Genomic DNA, 16499 nt, shown 5'->3' with positions numbered 1-16499 from the left:
TTGTGATAAAAATGAGTGAAAATTTCATCAAATTCCATTCAGAGGTTTTAGAGGACTTGAGGATTAGAAGATGATCTCTCTCATGGTCTACCAATAACAAACTCTAAGTAATTTGATGAATTCTGAAAATATTGGAATCAGTTTCAATTTACTCCCAACACAATAACTACTCATTTTCACTCCTGGTTAAGTACACTTGTCATGGTGTTGCTGTGCCTTTTATTTATTCTATATCAGCAAAAGTTCATTGCAAACAGGGGCTTAATTATGAATTGTAATGACTTCATTAACTGATAGGACAAGAACATTCTATCCAATGATGTATTAAATGTTTCATTAATACCAAAAATAATATAATGAGAATAGGTATGGGGAATATGTCAAAGAAACATTTGCATTTGTTTAAATTAGAAAAAAAAATATTTCAGACAATTCAAAGTTAATTTTGTGGTCCTCAGACCATTTTCAGGAAAACCAATGGAGCAGGCCAGCATTTCTTTTTTACCTTTTTTATTGCCTAAACGTTGATGATTGTGCTTTTAAAATTGTCTATAGAAAGAAACAAATGGTAAGTAAGGTGCTTCTCTGTCTTATTTTGTAAATAGGCCAATAAAAATGGGTAATGAGGCACGTTCAAAAGAGATAAAGGGGTCTGAGAACCAAGATTATCTCACACCAAAGATTCAGATTAGTGGTGGTCTAAGGTAAGCAACCATAAACGTCTGACAACGGACCTTTGAAATTTCAATGAAATGCGTCCTTGACATTCAACCCTTTTTGTAAAGCTGACTCTTTATAGTGGGCTTCTGATTTTCTTTCAGCAGACCACTGATTTGGAACTTGCAACAGTCCATGCAAAACGTATAATTCAAATGAAGCTAAAATACAGCTCACACAAACTTACTTATGCTGAAAGATTTGAACTGAGCAGAAAAAGGTCTGGTACCAATGAAATACGATTTATTGGATCCCTTACTGTTTCCAGGATCGTAGCTGAAACAATAAACAAGATAAATACTATAATTCATGTATACATCAAATCTTTAGGCTTACTCATAATTATATCCTGGTACTTGAGGTTCTGTCTCAACTATTAAGGCGCATACCATATTCTTTTCCATGGGGAGGAGGGGCTGGGATTGTTTGCAAAGCAGGAGTAAAAATTTGTGTTTGAAAATCTGTATTGTAAAGAACATGTAATAGTGGAATCTTTTTTTTTCCAAGGCTGATTTTTTTGCCTCAAGTTTGGAATAATATTTTTATTTCAAACTAATCTCAGGTTCCCGCCTATCCCCCTCCATCTTGTTGACTAAGGAAGCTTCATAACCACTTTTTAATTGCCATTAAAATGAAATAAAATTAAAAACAGAATAGTACCTCCTGTATCATTTTCATCTAACTATGAACATTTCAAAAAAAAAAAAAAAAAAAGAACCTTTATTTCATTTTTGAGATATAGAAAGAAAAAAAACAATGCAACAAGGTAAACAACTTAAGTACCATTCTGTGTAAGAATCGGGCAGTGGGTGGCACATCATTTTTCTCAATTTGATCTTTTTTGCCTCAAATATATTCAACCCATCTAGAAAAACAACTAACAAGCTATTTGAATCTATCCTAAAGCATCTAAGGGTCATCAAGGGAACCAAGATACTTTTTGACTGCTTACATAGGAAAAATGTGTATTTCAACTAAACTTGACCTACCAGTATCTTAAAAAGGCAAACTTCACAAAACTTGGATGGTTATTCTGGAGGTTATGAGGTATAAAAGAATAATCAAGGAAACCAAGATTCTAGCGAAAATCATAAGAATGTAATCCACAGGCAAAGACCAGACAAGGAAAACAGACAAACACAACAAGAACATAAAGCAACTGGTATAATAAATACTGGTATAATGCATTAAAATTTCTGCATTTTTTTCTTGAAGTGCCACACCTTATACACATTTTGCCTGATTCTAAGACAGACAAGTACTTAAGAATCTAGAACTCACCATAGCAATCCAGTTTCATGACTGACTATTGCTCCTTTCCATACAGCAGCATGGTAAACAACTTTTGATTCATGAGATGAAGATTCATTAGTACTAGAAGCTGTTTTTGATACTGCTTTCTGCAATGTATTAAAAAAAAAAGGTTAAATTTGTTTATTTTTTGTGTATACTGATTTTCATGGCCGCAGGAAAAAATTCCAAAATTTGTAGGCCAATACATTTTTCATTACTTATGACAAATTGATACACACTTTTGGTTCAAATATAGCAAAATCTTAGGATTTTTTTTCAACCCAACCCTAGAACATTATATTTGTTATAATCTATTTTTTTTCTGCTACATGTTCACAACTATGACAATAAATTGCATTCGTAGAGAATTAAAGTTCTATGTCTATTGAGCATCCATCGGAGAATCAAAGTCCTGTTTTTATACTGTAAACATTTTGTTTTTGCAAGATTTAATTTTGGCAATACTTAATTTTTGTGCTTTCAAAATGATTTATAGTGTTATATAGTGTTAAAATCAATTTTGCAGGTACTATTTTTCACACTTCTCTGTTCATCTTGAAAACTAATACTCCACTAAAAGTAATATAATTACAGCATCTCAAACCACAAAATATAATCCTGTCAATCAGATCAAACATTCAGACAATTATAACCAATATAATCTATACCAACTACCTGATTGACTACATATCGCTAACTTACAGTAAACATATTAATTTTTGCAGTTACTAATTTTTCAAGGATTCTGTCATATGAACATATTTGTGGGTATTGATTTTTGCAATATCAAAAATGGTTTGCGATATATAGTGTTCAAAAATCCAATAACCGTTATTTAATCACAGTTTTCTGTCCACCGCTATAATAGCAAAAATTAGTACACCTGAAAATTAATAAATTTACATTGTATGCTCTGCTATACAGGATGTAAACAATTTTCACAGTGCATGAGCACTACTCATTGCAAATTCATGAAGCCCTGTTGTACTGTACTTATTTTCACATAGGGCAGATTTAACGCTGAGTTTAGCAGAGGTGTAAAGCTTTGAAATAGAGAATATAACCTCTTAAGCAGGAGACTGGCCTTATACCTCAGAAACCTTCATTGAAAGCAAAAATACATGGCATATAACTGTAAAAATTAACTGACATCAAAAACAAGCCCCAGCACCCCAATTATTGAACAATTACTTGAGTCTGAGAAAATTTTTAACTGTTTATGACGTTATCAAAATTCAGACTTTGATTGGAGTTACAATGGAAGTTGAGAATATTCTTTGACTTCAGTTTTTTTTTTCATTTTGTGGCGCTAGGACCACTCCTTATGCCTCATTCAGGGTGGGACAAAAAAAATTAATGCAGTAACTTCTGAATGTAAAATATTTAGTCATTCTTACAAAAGGATCAGTGAGTCTGACTTTAATACTGTCCCCAGGAAAAAACTTGTACTTGTAACTCATAATGCTGGAGCAATGCTGGGAAATCCGTTCTGTCACATCTTCCTCTTTTAGATCCTCATCTACAAAGGTCATGGCTTGTCCTGGAAACACCACCATCCTGGCACCAGCGTTGAGTCTACAGAAAAAATATACAATTGGTCTATAGAATGTGATTTATGTTTGCTTCCTTTTTGCTTTATACTGGAGGTGTCTGGTTGTTTGAAGTTCTGAGTGCGGTTAGGTGTATGAAGTGCTTGCATTGTCCTGATAATAGTTTGTCATCTATTGTTGGTCATATTTAATGTTGAAAACTACCAGTAGATGTTGGCATCTTCTGCAATTCATTTAATAAAATACTACTTTTACAATGATATCATAATTGTAAAAGACTTGCTACAAGTCCCTCTTTATTACCAGTATATATGTGTTGCAGAAAATCTACGTAATTAGCAACTACTAACTCCCACAGCGCTTAGTAGATTTGATATCAGAGAGATACATGAAATTAATCAATAAACTTTTTCATTTCTTCTTAAATTCTTAAACTGACAAGTGACAAAGTATTGAGAAAGCCTCTATATCTTATAGCTCTGTTCTCTTAAAAATAATATTACATACTCATAAAGAATAACAGACATGAGACCAGTTGATATATGTTGTATCTCAAATTCATTATTGGCAATTGGGTCCAGTGGAAGTTGGGCAAAAAATTTTGGTTCTTTCTCTAGCTGTTCATTTTGTCCTTCACCAAACAACTCACCACTAATGGCTAACTCCTGATAACAATCATAATATATTTTAGCTGCTATTCATTCAGTACCTGGTTACCTCCCAATTTCTATGTTTAAAACTACAATTTATTCAGTACCTGGTAACCTCCCAATTTCTATGTTTAAAACTACAGTTTCTTCAGTACCTGGTAACCTCCCAATTTCTATGTTTAAAACTACAATTTCTTCAGTACCTGGTAACCTCCCAAATTCTATGTTTAAAACTACAATTTCTTCAGTACCTGGTAACCTCCCAATTTCTATGTTTAAAACTACAATTTATTCAGTACCTGGTAACCTCCCAATTTCTATGTTTAACTGATATCATCTAGAACATGAATACTGGTGATCTCTCAATTTGATGCATACCTGTTAACCCTCCTTCTTTAAGAGAGAGACTCTCTTTTTTGGGTCAATCTACCTCTTTTAGAGACACAATTCTCCTTTTATCACAAATTTCTTCCCCAAAATCTCCCCCATAATAGAAATATTGTACAAGTTATGTTCTAAATGGCTTTTTAATTTTTAATTTTTTTATACAATATAATTATCATTGGGAAACAATCCACAAATAATTCATTTTTTTGTTGAACTCAGTGAATTATTTAAATTTGGATAAGAAACCCTTGTAGATTTAATGGGATTACCTTAGATTTTATATCTTTTTCTTATCTTTGTACTTGAAAAATTAGCAAATTTATCTTTTCTTCTACGAAAAAGGTCATCATGCTAAATCTTCCTCTTAGAAAAGCTGATAAGGGGGAGATCTCCCTCTTTGAGCATTCAAAAGGTTAACAGGTATGTTGATGGGGTAAATGAATTTAGGAGTTAGAAAACAATGAATTAAGAAACTTTAACATTTTTATATCATCTTGTGGTCATATCTAAAGTCAGGCAAATGCTGAGATGTTACAATTCATCTTTTATTATAGTTCTCATTTTCTTACTTAACAAAAAATTTACAAACTAGTTCAATGTAAACTTAAGTAAATATATATTTATATATTCACACTTCTGTTGAACTGCATTTCAATATTTCATTCATTTTTTCCAACATGATTATACTTTTTTTTATCTAATTTCTTTTCAGGGAGGCTGTCCAACCAAACTTTATTTTCATTTTTTGGGATTTACCTGGAAAGGATTAATCTCCAATTCATCCTTCACCGCTGTGGTATCAACCTCTTCTTCTACTTCCTTTTCAACCTTCTTTATAAATTTTGGCTCACGTTCAATATTTGGACATGCTGGCATTGGACGTAAAAAACTTCTAACATCCTAGAAAATAATAAAATGCTTTGCTGGGTGCAGCTTAATACAAACGTAAAGGTTGAACCCTAATCAAATAGGCTAAGTATGGACACACCATTCAAGCTTGATAAAGCTATAAATTTTTATTCTGATTGAATACTTGACACAGAATAAAAATTTGATCAGAATATAAGTGGTGCAAGTTACAACCTGCAAAATCAATCCCAGCCTACCACTTAAGGTATGACACATAATGGTACAATATCATAAAGATCAATTCAATTACAGTCAAGTCATTGTCTGGATATCATGAAAGTGCTTGTTTATGGCCACTTTTTAGCCAATAATACCTGAAAAATCCCAAAATTAATCCCAGTCTATCTTTAGTGGTATAATTTTATAATGATCCATACACTTCTAGGCAAGTTATTGTCTGGAAACTTAATTTTCTACAGACACCGTACCATAACAAGGAAGGAGAAGAAAGCATACCATTATACGACCCCAATTTCATTTTGTGGTAGTTTAACTTCACTGGCTAATAGTGGAACTGAATTCTTTGTCACACCACTAATTAAAGCCTTATATTTCTAATTAAGTAATGGTTACAAACCACAAAACCAGTCTCTGACATTTGAGATAAAAATTTTATAAATTGTGTATAAAATTGGCACTTTGCAAAAGTTACCGTTCTTAGGTTTGATTTGGTTGATTTTAGTGAGAGATCAATGTATGGTTTTCTCAAAAGTACAAATCTTAATTAAGAAAAGACTGATGTTACTCAAAAGTACAAGTATACATAGACCAAAAAAGTATCATTAATTTGGTGGGTTTTTCATTAGACAGTGTCTGAATTTTATATGGACTGGTACTTAATTGGAAATAATTAATCACAAAAACGTAGTAATTTGAATAAGTGCCATGAACCAGGTGATTTGTATTACCTTTTCTTATATTGTTCTTTCTACAGACTTTTTTAAACCAAGATGGCAATGCCTTTGTACTTGTTTGCAATTTGGTATTTTAAGAGAAATGAAGATGAACATCTCGAATTAGTCTGATATCAAACAACAAACAAGTGCCAACAACCCCAAATAAAATTTCTTTTTGGTCTTTTTTCAAAAAAATTGTTTTACAGCCATACAGACCAGAAACTGAGATCATACATATGTTAGATTGTATGCTAATACAGTACTGTAAACTTTATTTTGCTGTGAACTTAATGTTACTATGTTCCCGGGAGACAGATAATCCCAAAGAATAATGTCGTATTGATTTTTGGCATTATTATCTGCTAAATTTTTTAATACCACAAAAATTGATGTCTCCAGTATGTTCACTTGACAGAATCAATATATTAACAGTATACTCACCCACAATTTTTCTACACATTTTACGCAGACTCCGCAGCGAAAACATCCTTGAATGGTTGTTTTGCAAAGACACTCACGTAGATAGTTTCCCATGATTCTATTGTAGGAACAGTTTGGTCCTTTGTCAGTACATTTGTTACACAAGGTACAGACTGTCGTTCCTTGTCTAGTTGGGTTGGGCTTCCAATAATGTCGACAGCCGACAGAGCAGTTCACTGAAATATGTAAGGAATAATCATAATTTTTAAGAGGTTAAATGAAATAACATGATTTGCAGCAGTTAATACTTATAAACTGAGAAACAGTTTACACTTATAAACCGCAAAATGGTTTCACTTACAAACCGCAAAACAGTTTACACTTACAAACTGTGAAACAGTTTACACTTACAAACCGTGAAACAGTTTACACTTACAAACCTCGAAACGGTTTACACTTATAAACCGCAAAATGGTTTACACTTACAAACCACGAAACGATTTACACTTATAAACCATGAAACAGTTTACACTTACAAACCGCAAAACGGTTTACACTTATAAACTACGAAACATTTTACAAAACTGGCCCAATCCATAATAATTTGTCTAACCTGTTCAAAGATTAAAAACATTTCTTATTAATAAGATAATTACTTGGAAGGGATGAATAACCAAATATGATCATAAGTGCGGAAGAATGCCTAGATTAAGAGTGTGGAACTTGAATGCGTTCAGCGCACAAGTTAAATCTTACTGCGTTCTTGGCATGAGTGATCATATTATGGGTATTCATGATAACCAACTGATTATCCTATTTATTATATAGGTTTCCTTGATTATTCCTTTCTATTTCCACATAAATTTCAAATTTTGTGAATGGCTGATTGATATCAAAGTTGTGACATTTAAGTAGGAGAAAGTCTGAGAGTGAAATTACCAAATTTATTTTACAGTGTGAATTATCAAAATTTATTACACTGGGGACATTCGATAAAACAGTGCTATCTATATAATAAAATTTAATTTCTTATGGATTCAAGTTAAAATATTTCAAGACTTTGTTTGTTATTCAAGTGTCAGCCTTTGTAAGAATCAGGCAGTTGGTGAAACACGATATGAAAAAAAACACCATTTGATAAAGTAATTTGACTATTTGCACCATCAAAATCAAGGAAAACAGACAAGATTTTCCATATCATGCTGCACCATTGAGTTACAATTTTATTGAAATGCACTGAAAATGAACATTTCAAGGGCAGAAAACTCTGTCAAAAACCTCATTTTTCTAAGATTCTATTGAAAAATTTCTGCACAAAGCCAGTGATGCAGAGATTTCAAACAGAGACAGTTACATCCTTGAGTAATATTACATTGTCAGTTCGGTGGGGTTTGACATGCATGTTTCTGATTTTTCCCATTTTGCCTGATTCTTACAAATACTTACACTTAAGCATTATCTTGTTTGAATCACAGCACGTGGACCAATCAGTGTTAATAAGATCATAATGCAAATTATACAATTAGAAGAGAACCAACCAATCAGAAAGCTTGTTACAAATCAAATTAAAACATTTGGGAAAATATAATCAAATTAAAGTCAGTATTTGGGAAACAAACACAAAATTATGTCTATATCTAAATAAATCTTGTATTATGGTTAATCAACCTATATTCAGCAATAATTCCTCTTAAATGAACATTATTAAAATATGAAGTTAGAAGGTGAAATCAATTAGGGACAGATTAAACTGTATACATTTACAGAACTGGGAGGCGAAATCTTAATCATGAATTGACTTGAAAACTGTGAGCAAAGCTTTCTTAAGGAAACCCCCTGCTTCCTAGAAACCATATATTCTATAATAGGAGGTCCATAATAATGACAATTTGCATTAAAGACTCTGTGAAATTAAAATTTAATTCCATTCTGTGGTGTAGAAAAAGTAACAGAAAAGATAATGGTATAACACCTCTGTGTACCAGAAAAGAGAATGGTACACCTCTGTGTAACAGGAAAGAAAATGGTACACCTCTGTGTAACAGAAAAAAAAAGAATGGTACATCTCTGTGTAAAAGAAAAAAAGAATGGTACACCTCTGTGTAACAGTGTTATGAACAGAAGGATAGACAGCCCTAACCCCATATACCCCCTCCCCCCAAAATAGAAAGTAGAGGTAAAGTTCACATGTTCTATTGTTAATAATAACATGCAAGTGTAATTCATTTCAAATAATAGTTTCACACTTTTCTCAAATTCACATATTTACCAAAGCCATGCTGAACATCAGCTGTTACAGTGTAGACAATCCTGGTTTGTTTTAACAATTTATTGATAATATCGCTATAGATACAGAATATATGCCATGTATACTCCGTCACATTTGTCACTGTCTCTTCATTGATTGGCCCTGTTTTCTTCTCTGGTATGTAACATCTAGACTCTAAACATATTCTTTTGTAACCTTTAAATTAAAAGGTCAAACAGACTACATAATGAATTACATTTCAGCAATAAAATTCATCAAAGGATAAAAGAACTGTGTCTGATTGTCACCTATCATGACAATTAGTTTTTATACACATAGAATATTATAAAACTGATAAAAATTTAAGTGAATTTCATTCACAAATTGAATGTTTCATTTTTGATGTTTAATCAGCAAGTAAATGTGTTGACCGGTCAATTCTTTTAATAATAATTCATACAATTCTCATATTTTAATTTTTATTCCAATTTTATTTAAGATATAGTTAGAAAATAGACAATACACAGTGATCAATAAAAGTGGTCTGTTTAACTGACTCATAGAACATTCTTTAAATATCATGTGTGAAGCTGATTAACCAATGAAATAAGCATATTTAAATGATATGCACAGCAAATGTAATTATCAATAAATGAAGTGGTGAACTGTTTACATTAGGAAAAAAAAACCATTACAACAAAGTCATAATACATGTGCCTTGATTGGAATCATGTGATGATTAAAGTAGGACATCAGATGTATTCTATCAATCTGGTACCAGACTAAATATGTTCTAAAAAAATAGAAAGATGGCAAATTGCCTTACCTGACTGATCTGTTTCCATGACAACAGCTGTTTGTACACAACCTAGCTGGAAAACAGCTCCCTCTTTTGTAAGCAGTATTGTTCTGCCATACTGGGTAGCAGATGACAGTATTCCTGGGAACAGTGTATTGTAAATAGGATGTATGAAACTATAGGATTTCTTTAGGATAACAAAATCTTTGACTGTATCAAGTTTCCAAAACTCTTTCTGTTAAAAAAAGACAATTTAAACACATGGATTCCTTTCACAAATAGTAGATTAAAATGCTGGTTGATGAAGAAATAAATCATGGAAACTCCAGTTTATTAGTGTTTTACCATGAGCTGACCATTTATGCTGCATTATTTTACCCTGAGCGATAGCAAAAGTAAAATATAAACATAAATGATCAGCCTGTGATAAAACACTAATAAACTGGAATTTTCATGATTTATTTCGATTCTAATAAGACAATTACGGTACTTTTTTACATTTTCGTGATCTATTACAGTAACCTTAGACCCGCCACATTTGTCCATATTTGGTTGTACACTTTATGCTTTGTCAGTTGAAATGGTCACTAGTGAAACTTAGTGTTTTGTAATATTTATAATGAAGGAAAGGGCTAATTAAGTAGATGGATGTTAGATATGTCAATAGTTTGCATTATAAGGTCACAGCGTTCACACATGGACAGGTACAACATTTCATTCATTAATAATTGTTACTGTTGTTTTTTCTCATACATGATGGCGCACGTGACAAGTGCTACCTGGACGTGTGTAAGTGAATTTTACAGAATATAACAAAACTTTTCTAAAACATAATATTTTTATTAAATATGAAATTGATGTTCATTCACACTGCCGAAATGAATGAAAACACCTGTGATCTCATAGCACATTACAGACGTTATATTAGAATGGTAGTTAAATGCCCAATGGCAGGTATTTTATGCACTTCAGAACAAGAATAATTGACAAATCGAACAGACCATGCCTTGACTAAAGCCCTGAGGAAGATTACATGCTAGCACATAGTGGCTCAGGAAGGTATGTAACCCCACTCATACACTTACTCTGAGTAAGTTATAACTCAGTATCTCCTACATGTAGCATTCTTAGGGGGAATGCAGTGACCACCAATTTAAAGTCTGTGTACTCAAAAAGATCATGCTCTGGCTAGACCATTGAGGTTGTATGATTTTAAGTACCTCGTACCATTAGCTGCACTTGAGTAGTACTTGTTTAGCTTAGTCTCTTTGAATTTTTAATGTCGTTACTTTTTCACTCTCATCAATATTCAAGCTTTCTTCCATGAGGGCAAACTTTGTACAAGTAGACAGTAACATTTTTAATCCTTTCAAGTGTATTCATGTTATCCAATATAATATAAGAACAGAAAGGGTAATTGACTGAAAGATGGAAAAAGCACCAACAAACTGCAGCACATCATGTTGTGTTCAAATAGGGCCTATAAAAAATTGTTTCTCTTGCCTTAATACATGTATCATTGTTTTTTAAACTTCTATTGAATCCAATCATGAAACATACATGTCAGGTATAGAATATGATTGGTAATAACTTACAAGGCTAACTTCTGGAGGAGACAGGGTATCAGTCAGAGCATATATAAACTGAGTATCTGTCTCCTTAAACCGAATGGCGGGAATCTGTATCAAACCAAAGTATTCCTGTACAACTTCAATAACAAGCTCCACTGGTACCTGTAATAGACACATGCTTACCTAAAATATAAGTACTTGTATGGTCTAAATATATGCTTTGGTTTTTAAGAAATAGGAATGCTTATAAATACCTTTGACATCCAAAAATGATTGTACTCTTACCCATGTATCAAGGAGCAAAAATATCTGAATTATCCAACAAGAGGCTCCCAGGAGCCTGAATCGCACACCTGGTTGAATTTTGCCTTTCAAAGGCAATAAATTTAACAAGTTGTCCAACAATTTTGACTCAAGAAGTCTTTGGTAGGGCTTATCATAAGGATCATTTCAACAATTGAAAGTTTCTTTTAATCTATCATAGTTTTAAAGATATTGACTGAAAACTGTTAAAAAAAAAAGTCATTTCTCCCCTTTAAAGGGCAATAACTCTTATAAGGAGTCATCTGACAACTTTTATCCCTGAAGACTTTTGTAGTCCTAATAATAAGGATCATTTCAGCTATCAAAAGAATTCGGCTAAACCTAACAGTTTTGGAGATATATGCGAAAAACTACAATCTGACAGCTATGTTCTATTTTTAGTAACTGTCATGTTTTTTGACAGATCGAAAATCCCCACATCAGTTCTATGCAGGATACCCCAAGGAACATTCATAACAAGTTTGGTTTCAGAGTAGTATCAGAGGAGAAGATTTTTGAAAGAAATAACATTAAAAATAGCAAAAGTTGTTGAAAAGGGGCAATAACTCCAACATGGCTTAACGGATTAAAACCAAAATTTGACCAGAGATAGATCTCATCATGTTGAACACTTTTACTCTGTCAGAATTTAGCTAAACCTAACGGCTTTGGAGATATATGTGAAAAACTACTGTCTGACCCCTATGTTATATTTTTAGTAACAGCCGCCATGTCTTTCGACGAATCAAAAATTACCAAATCAGTTCTATGCAGGATATCCCAAGAAACACTTATACCAAGTTTGGTTCAAATCAGTCTAGTAGTTTCAGAGGAGAAGAGTTTGTGTAATTGTTAATGATGACGGACGACGACAACAGATGACGGAGACGACCAGGCCAGGTGAGCTAAAAATGAAATTTAAAGCAGGAGTTGCTGACCCTTACTAAGTATCCACCCACTTCACCCTCTTTTTAGAAGGTTCATACAACCTGTTTCAGTTTTCTGTTTAGCTTATTTGTTAAATCTTTTTACCTAGGACATAATATTAACAAGCAGCTTTGGGTCTTTCTAGAAAAGCAGGGGACGATTGTCCTATCGGTGCACCTGCTCCATGCTCCCAGTTTTACTGGAGTCTGGGTAGCTCTTTCACTTTTGTATCTTTGTATGTGTAATGTTGCTTATTTCATGTTCCCTGTTGTGTGTGTGTGTGTCTATTTCCTTGTCACATCCTTACCCTTGGATTACATTGATTACCAGTTGAATCCTGGTTTCCTTGATTTACCTTTCTTTGTCTACTCTCTTATTTCTATCTCTGATTTGTTCCTCATGTGACATTTCAGTAAACTAGTTAATTTTCCAATAATACTGATAACAATCTTAAATACAGAAACCTAATATTAAATATAGTTAACTATTACCTCAATTTTCTTTTTGCCTTTTTCAGGAACAAAATGTTCAGCAATAGTTTCAGATGTCCAAACTTTTGATGACTGTCCAATGGCTGTTGATCTTTTGTCACAAGACTGCATTGTTGATGTATTTGACAACTTGTTGTAGATTTCCACTAAAATGGGGACATCAGCAAGCACTGTTTTTAATCCTAGACGGAGAATGGCTATTTCACCCTGTAAAGTCAATAAATTCACAAGATTAAATAAGATTTCTATGCATTGCAATATGTTCTTGTTCTTAAACACATCAGAGGCTGTATACATCCTCATTGTTGATGACATTAGAGGCTGTATACATCCTCATTGTTGATGACATTAGAGGCTGCATACATTCTCATTGTTGATGATATCAGAGGCTGTCTAAGTCCCATAGTTACCTTAAAACTTGTCAAACTAAAATGATGTTTGAAAATAATAAGGTACAGTAGACAAATGATGTTAAACCATTCTACAAAACTACAGTGTAATTTGGTTACTTCGCATAGAGGAATTCCACTGCGACAGGTAGATGTATTGATAGAGGTAGACCAAAAATAATATGATGATGCATGCTACATACTTAGAATAAGACAACTCAACCATTTCTGTCGAACTATATTATACAGTAAACAGGAAGTAGATATGCAAGGACCCTTAAAGTTGTCATGCAAAAGCAATAAATACAAAATATCTAACCACTCTCTCAAACAGAAGCTGAGAAATCTATTACAGAAAAGTGTTATGGACAGACAAATGAATTGACAAGGTGATTACAATAAAGCCCCCAGTCTCTAATGAGTAGAGGTATAATATATCCATGAGATATGAGTCACTTGGTTTACCCAGTCCAGCCCTATAATGTTTAACCAAGTTACTTACCAGAAGTTGATGTGCCAAAAAAATAGTACCTTCAAACATATGGCACACATGTTAACCCTCTATCATAAGGAGGGAGACTCCCATAAAATCAATGAAATAACTTACAATCTCCAACATAAAACTGTAATTTGTGGGAGGTATTTAGTGAGAATCAAATATTTTCTATGAAAATTACTAGATAATCAAATTTTTACATCAAAAGTAAAAATCTCTTACATATGACAGAGTGAATAGGAGAGAATCCCCAATACAGGTATGGGATGGATTAACAAAAATGACAGAGGTCAAACAGTGAACCTCTAAAATCTCCTCTTTCCAACAGAAATACAGCTAGTCCCTCATGTTTATTGTAGAAAGTGATGGTCAATGTTTGTATTGAAATACAAAGACAAAAATTAAGTCAAGTGATTGGGCTAATCAAATGATTTAAATTTTATCAAAAATTAGAAAAAGGAACTGAAATCAATCATTACATTTCAATACAAACATTTTATTAAATACAAAGAGAAACAAATGGTAGTAAAATGGAGAAAGAAAGTAAGCTATGCACTCCTTGAGATGTTTAGATTTCCAACACTCATGATACCTAAACACACACAAAATGCTCTCAAAATGCACGATGATAATAAAACGCTCCTATTGTGTGTATAAAAAACACTCATATCGTGTGTTTTAATGCATGATAAACTAATGCACTAAGAATATTTTTAAATGCACAACAAACAAATGCTTTTAGCATACTTTTAAGTGCACAATGAACAAATTCTTAAAGCGTGTGTTTAAATGTACATTAAATGAACGATTAAAAGAAAGAAATACTTACAATTTACGAAGACAGGAAAAATAAAAAACGATTTTTATTTAAAGAATACAAAGAAGTAATGGTAAAAATATAAAAATAATGGCTGAAAAAAAAGCAAATAATGAGTACACAAAAATAAATGAAAACTTCAATAGAGCATTTAAACAAAGGCTGATATCATGCATTTAAACAAACACTGCCATTGTGCATTTAAAGAATGTTTCTGTAACACACATAGACTCATCAAATGCACGATAAATGATGCACAAACTCTAAAATGGGAAACGTAAATGTTTCAAGGAGTGTAACTTTACTTGCTAACTTCAGACTTCACATTGTTCCAAGGATTTGTGAGGATTGAAGGCTGGAAATCACCCAGCTCAATAGGTCTATGAAAAACCTAAACACTTCCTCAACACTTCAGCAAAAACCCAAGGTTTTTTTTTAGAATTACCCCCTTAAATTTAGGTGCTCTAATCCATGTAATGGTCATAGAATAGATCTCAGCATTTTTGTTTTTTCATGTAATTCTTCCAAATCTGCTCACAAACTTTTATATTTCAATAAAAATTATATTGTACAATAATTCAATGTATGTCAGCAACTTTGTTAAAGACTTTTTGTCAAAAATTTTGGCCAAGCCTGCTGGGAGAGGAATAGAAATAGGTCAGAGAGAATAGCTTTCCAGTGCGAACTAGTTCTTGACCAATAGTTACAGTGCAAATCAAAGAGTTTACAAAGGCAACAAAAAGGCTCTTCTGTCCTTGCAGATATTGTACTTTATTCCTCAATTTCATAAATATATAACAAATACCTGTTTTTGTAGTATCTTAGCCAGTTCTAGGACTTCATTGCCTGGAATCGGAGATTTTACTTCTTTTTCTTCTGGTTGGAAAACCCCTGAACTAAAATCTAGTACGCTTATCAAGTTTTTTACAACCCCTAAATGGCGTTTTACTCTCTGTGGAATATTGTACAAACTCTCATGGCTGTTAGATTGATGTTTATCCATAATACCATGAAGTTTTGTTTTCAGTTCTTTCACTCCCTACAAAAGATACAAATTTTATATGCAACATTTCTTGGAATACTTTGTAAATTCTTATTAGATGCAATTTTATTTTTACAAATGCACAAGTTCTAATGAGTATTCAATCCTAGCAGCTTACATTGGCAAACTCCCCAGCTGAATTAGTGAATTTGAAATAGATCTGATATTACTAGCTTTGATTTGACAGTAGTAAAGTTCAAAAATACCAATCACATAAATATTACAAATTTTGGTACATGTATAAGTGTTTCAAAGAGTAACCTTTCATCAGCAGTTTTAGAACCAAATACTTAAGAAGTTTTAGATCCAAAAATAAATCATAGCCAAGAAGTGCTCAAGACCAAAAATATCAAAATAGGAAGCCAAATACAGTACCCAATCTAAGTACCAGTATGTAAAAAAATCATTTATTGGCTCGCCTGATGAACAAATATATAAGACCTACTCGAACTAGACATGCACATAACTAACTATTACATATTTAAACATCAAGAAATCAATACTAATTTTTCAAATGCCTTTACAGGCCAAAAATATTAGTTTGTTTGCAATATATCATTCCATTCAATGTACATGATGCATGCTGAATTTTTT

General features: G+C 32.5%; 1 protein-coding gene across 2 annotated transcripts in view; it reads right to left on the bottom strand.

Moving 5' to 3' along the window:
* Positions 1-16499, bottom strand: part of LOC148613050 (uncharacterized) — a 101309-nt gene that overhangs the window by 59644 nt on the left and 25166 nt on the right. For both annotated transcript variants that reach the window (XM_088595047.1, XM_088595048.1), the window contains exons 16-26: positions 15669-15902; positions 13162-13368; positions 11465-11602; positions 9897-10104; positions 9092-9286; positions 6844-7058; positions 5354-5497; positions 4068-4225; positions 3408-3585; positions 1999-2117; positions 905-993 (exon numbers count right to left, since the gene is read on the bottom strand). In XM_088595047.1, the coding sequence (XP_088451173.1) occupies positions 905-993; positions 1999-2117; positions 3408-3585; positions 4068-4225; positions 5354-5497; positions 6844-7058; positions 9092-9286; positions 9897-10104; positions 11465-11602; positions 13162-13368; positions 15669-15902 (1885 nt within the window). The remainder of the gene's footprint in view (positions 1-904; positions 994-1998; positions 2118-3407; positions 3586-4067; positions 4226-5353; positions 5498-6843; positions 7059-9091; positions 9287-9896; positions 10105-11464; positions 11603-13161; positions 13369-15668; positions 15903-16499) is intronic.

The sequence above is a fragment of the Perna viridis genome, chromosome 7 (genome assembly GCF_037379345.1).
Source record: "Perna viridis isolate PV_CMFRI_1.1 ecotype Kerala chromosome 7, ASM3737934v1, whole genome shotgun sequence".
Taxonomy (NCBI): domain Eukaryota; kingdom Metazoa; phylum Mollusca; class Bivalvia; order Mytilida; family Mytilidae; genus Perna; species Perna viridis.
The sequence above is the reverse complement of the archived record's forward strand: the minus strand, read 5'-3'. Positions and strand labels throughout refer to the sequence as shown.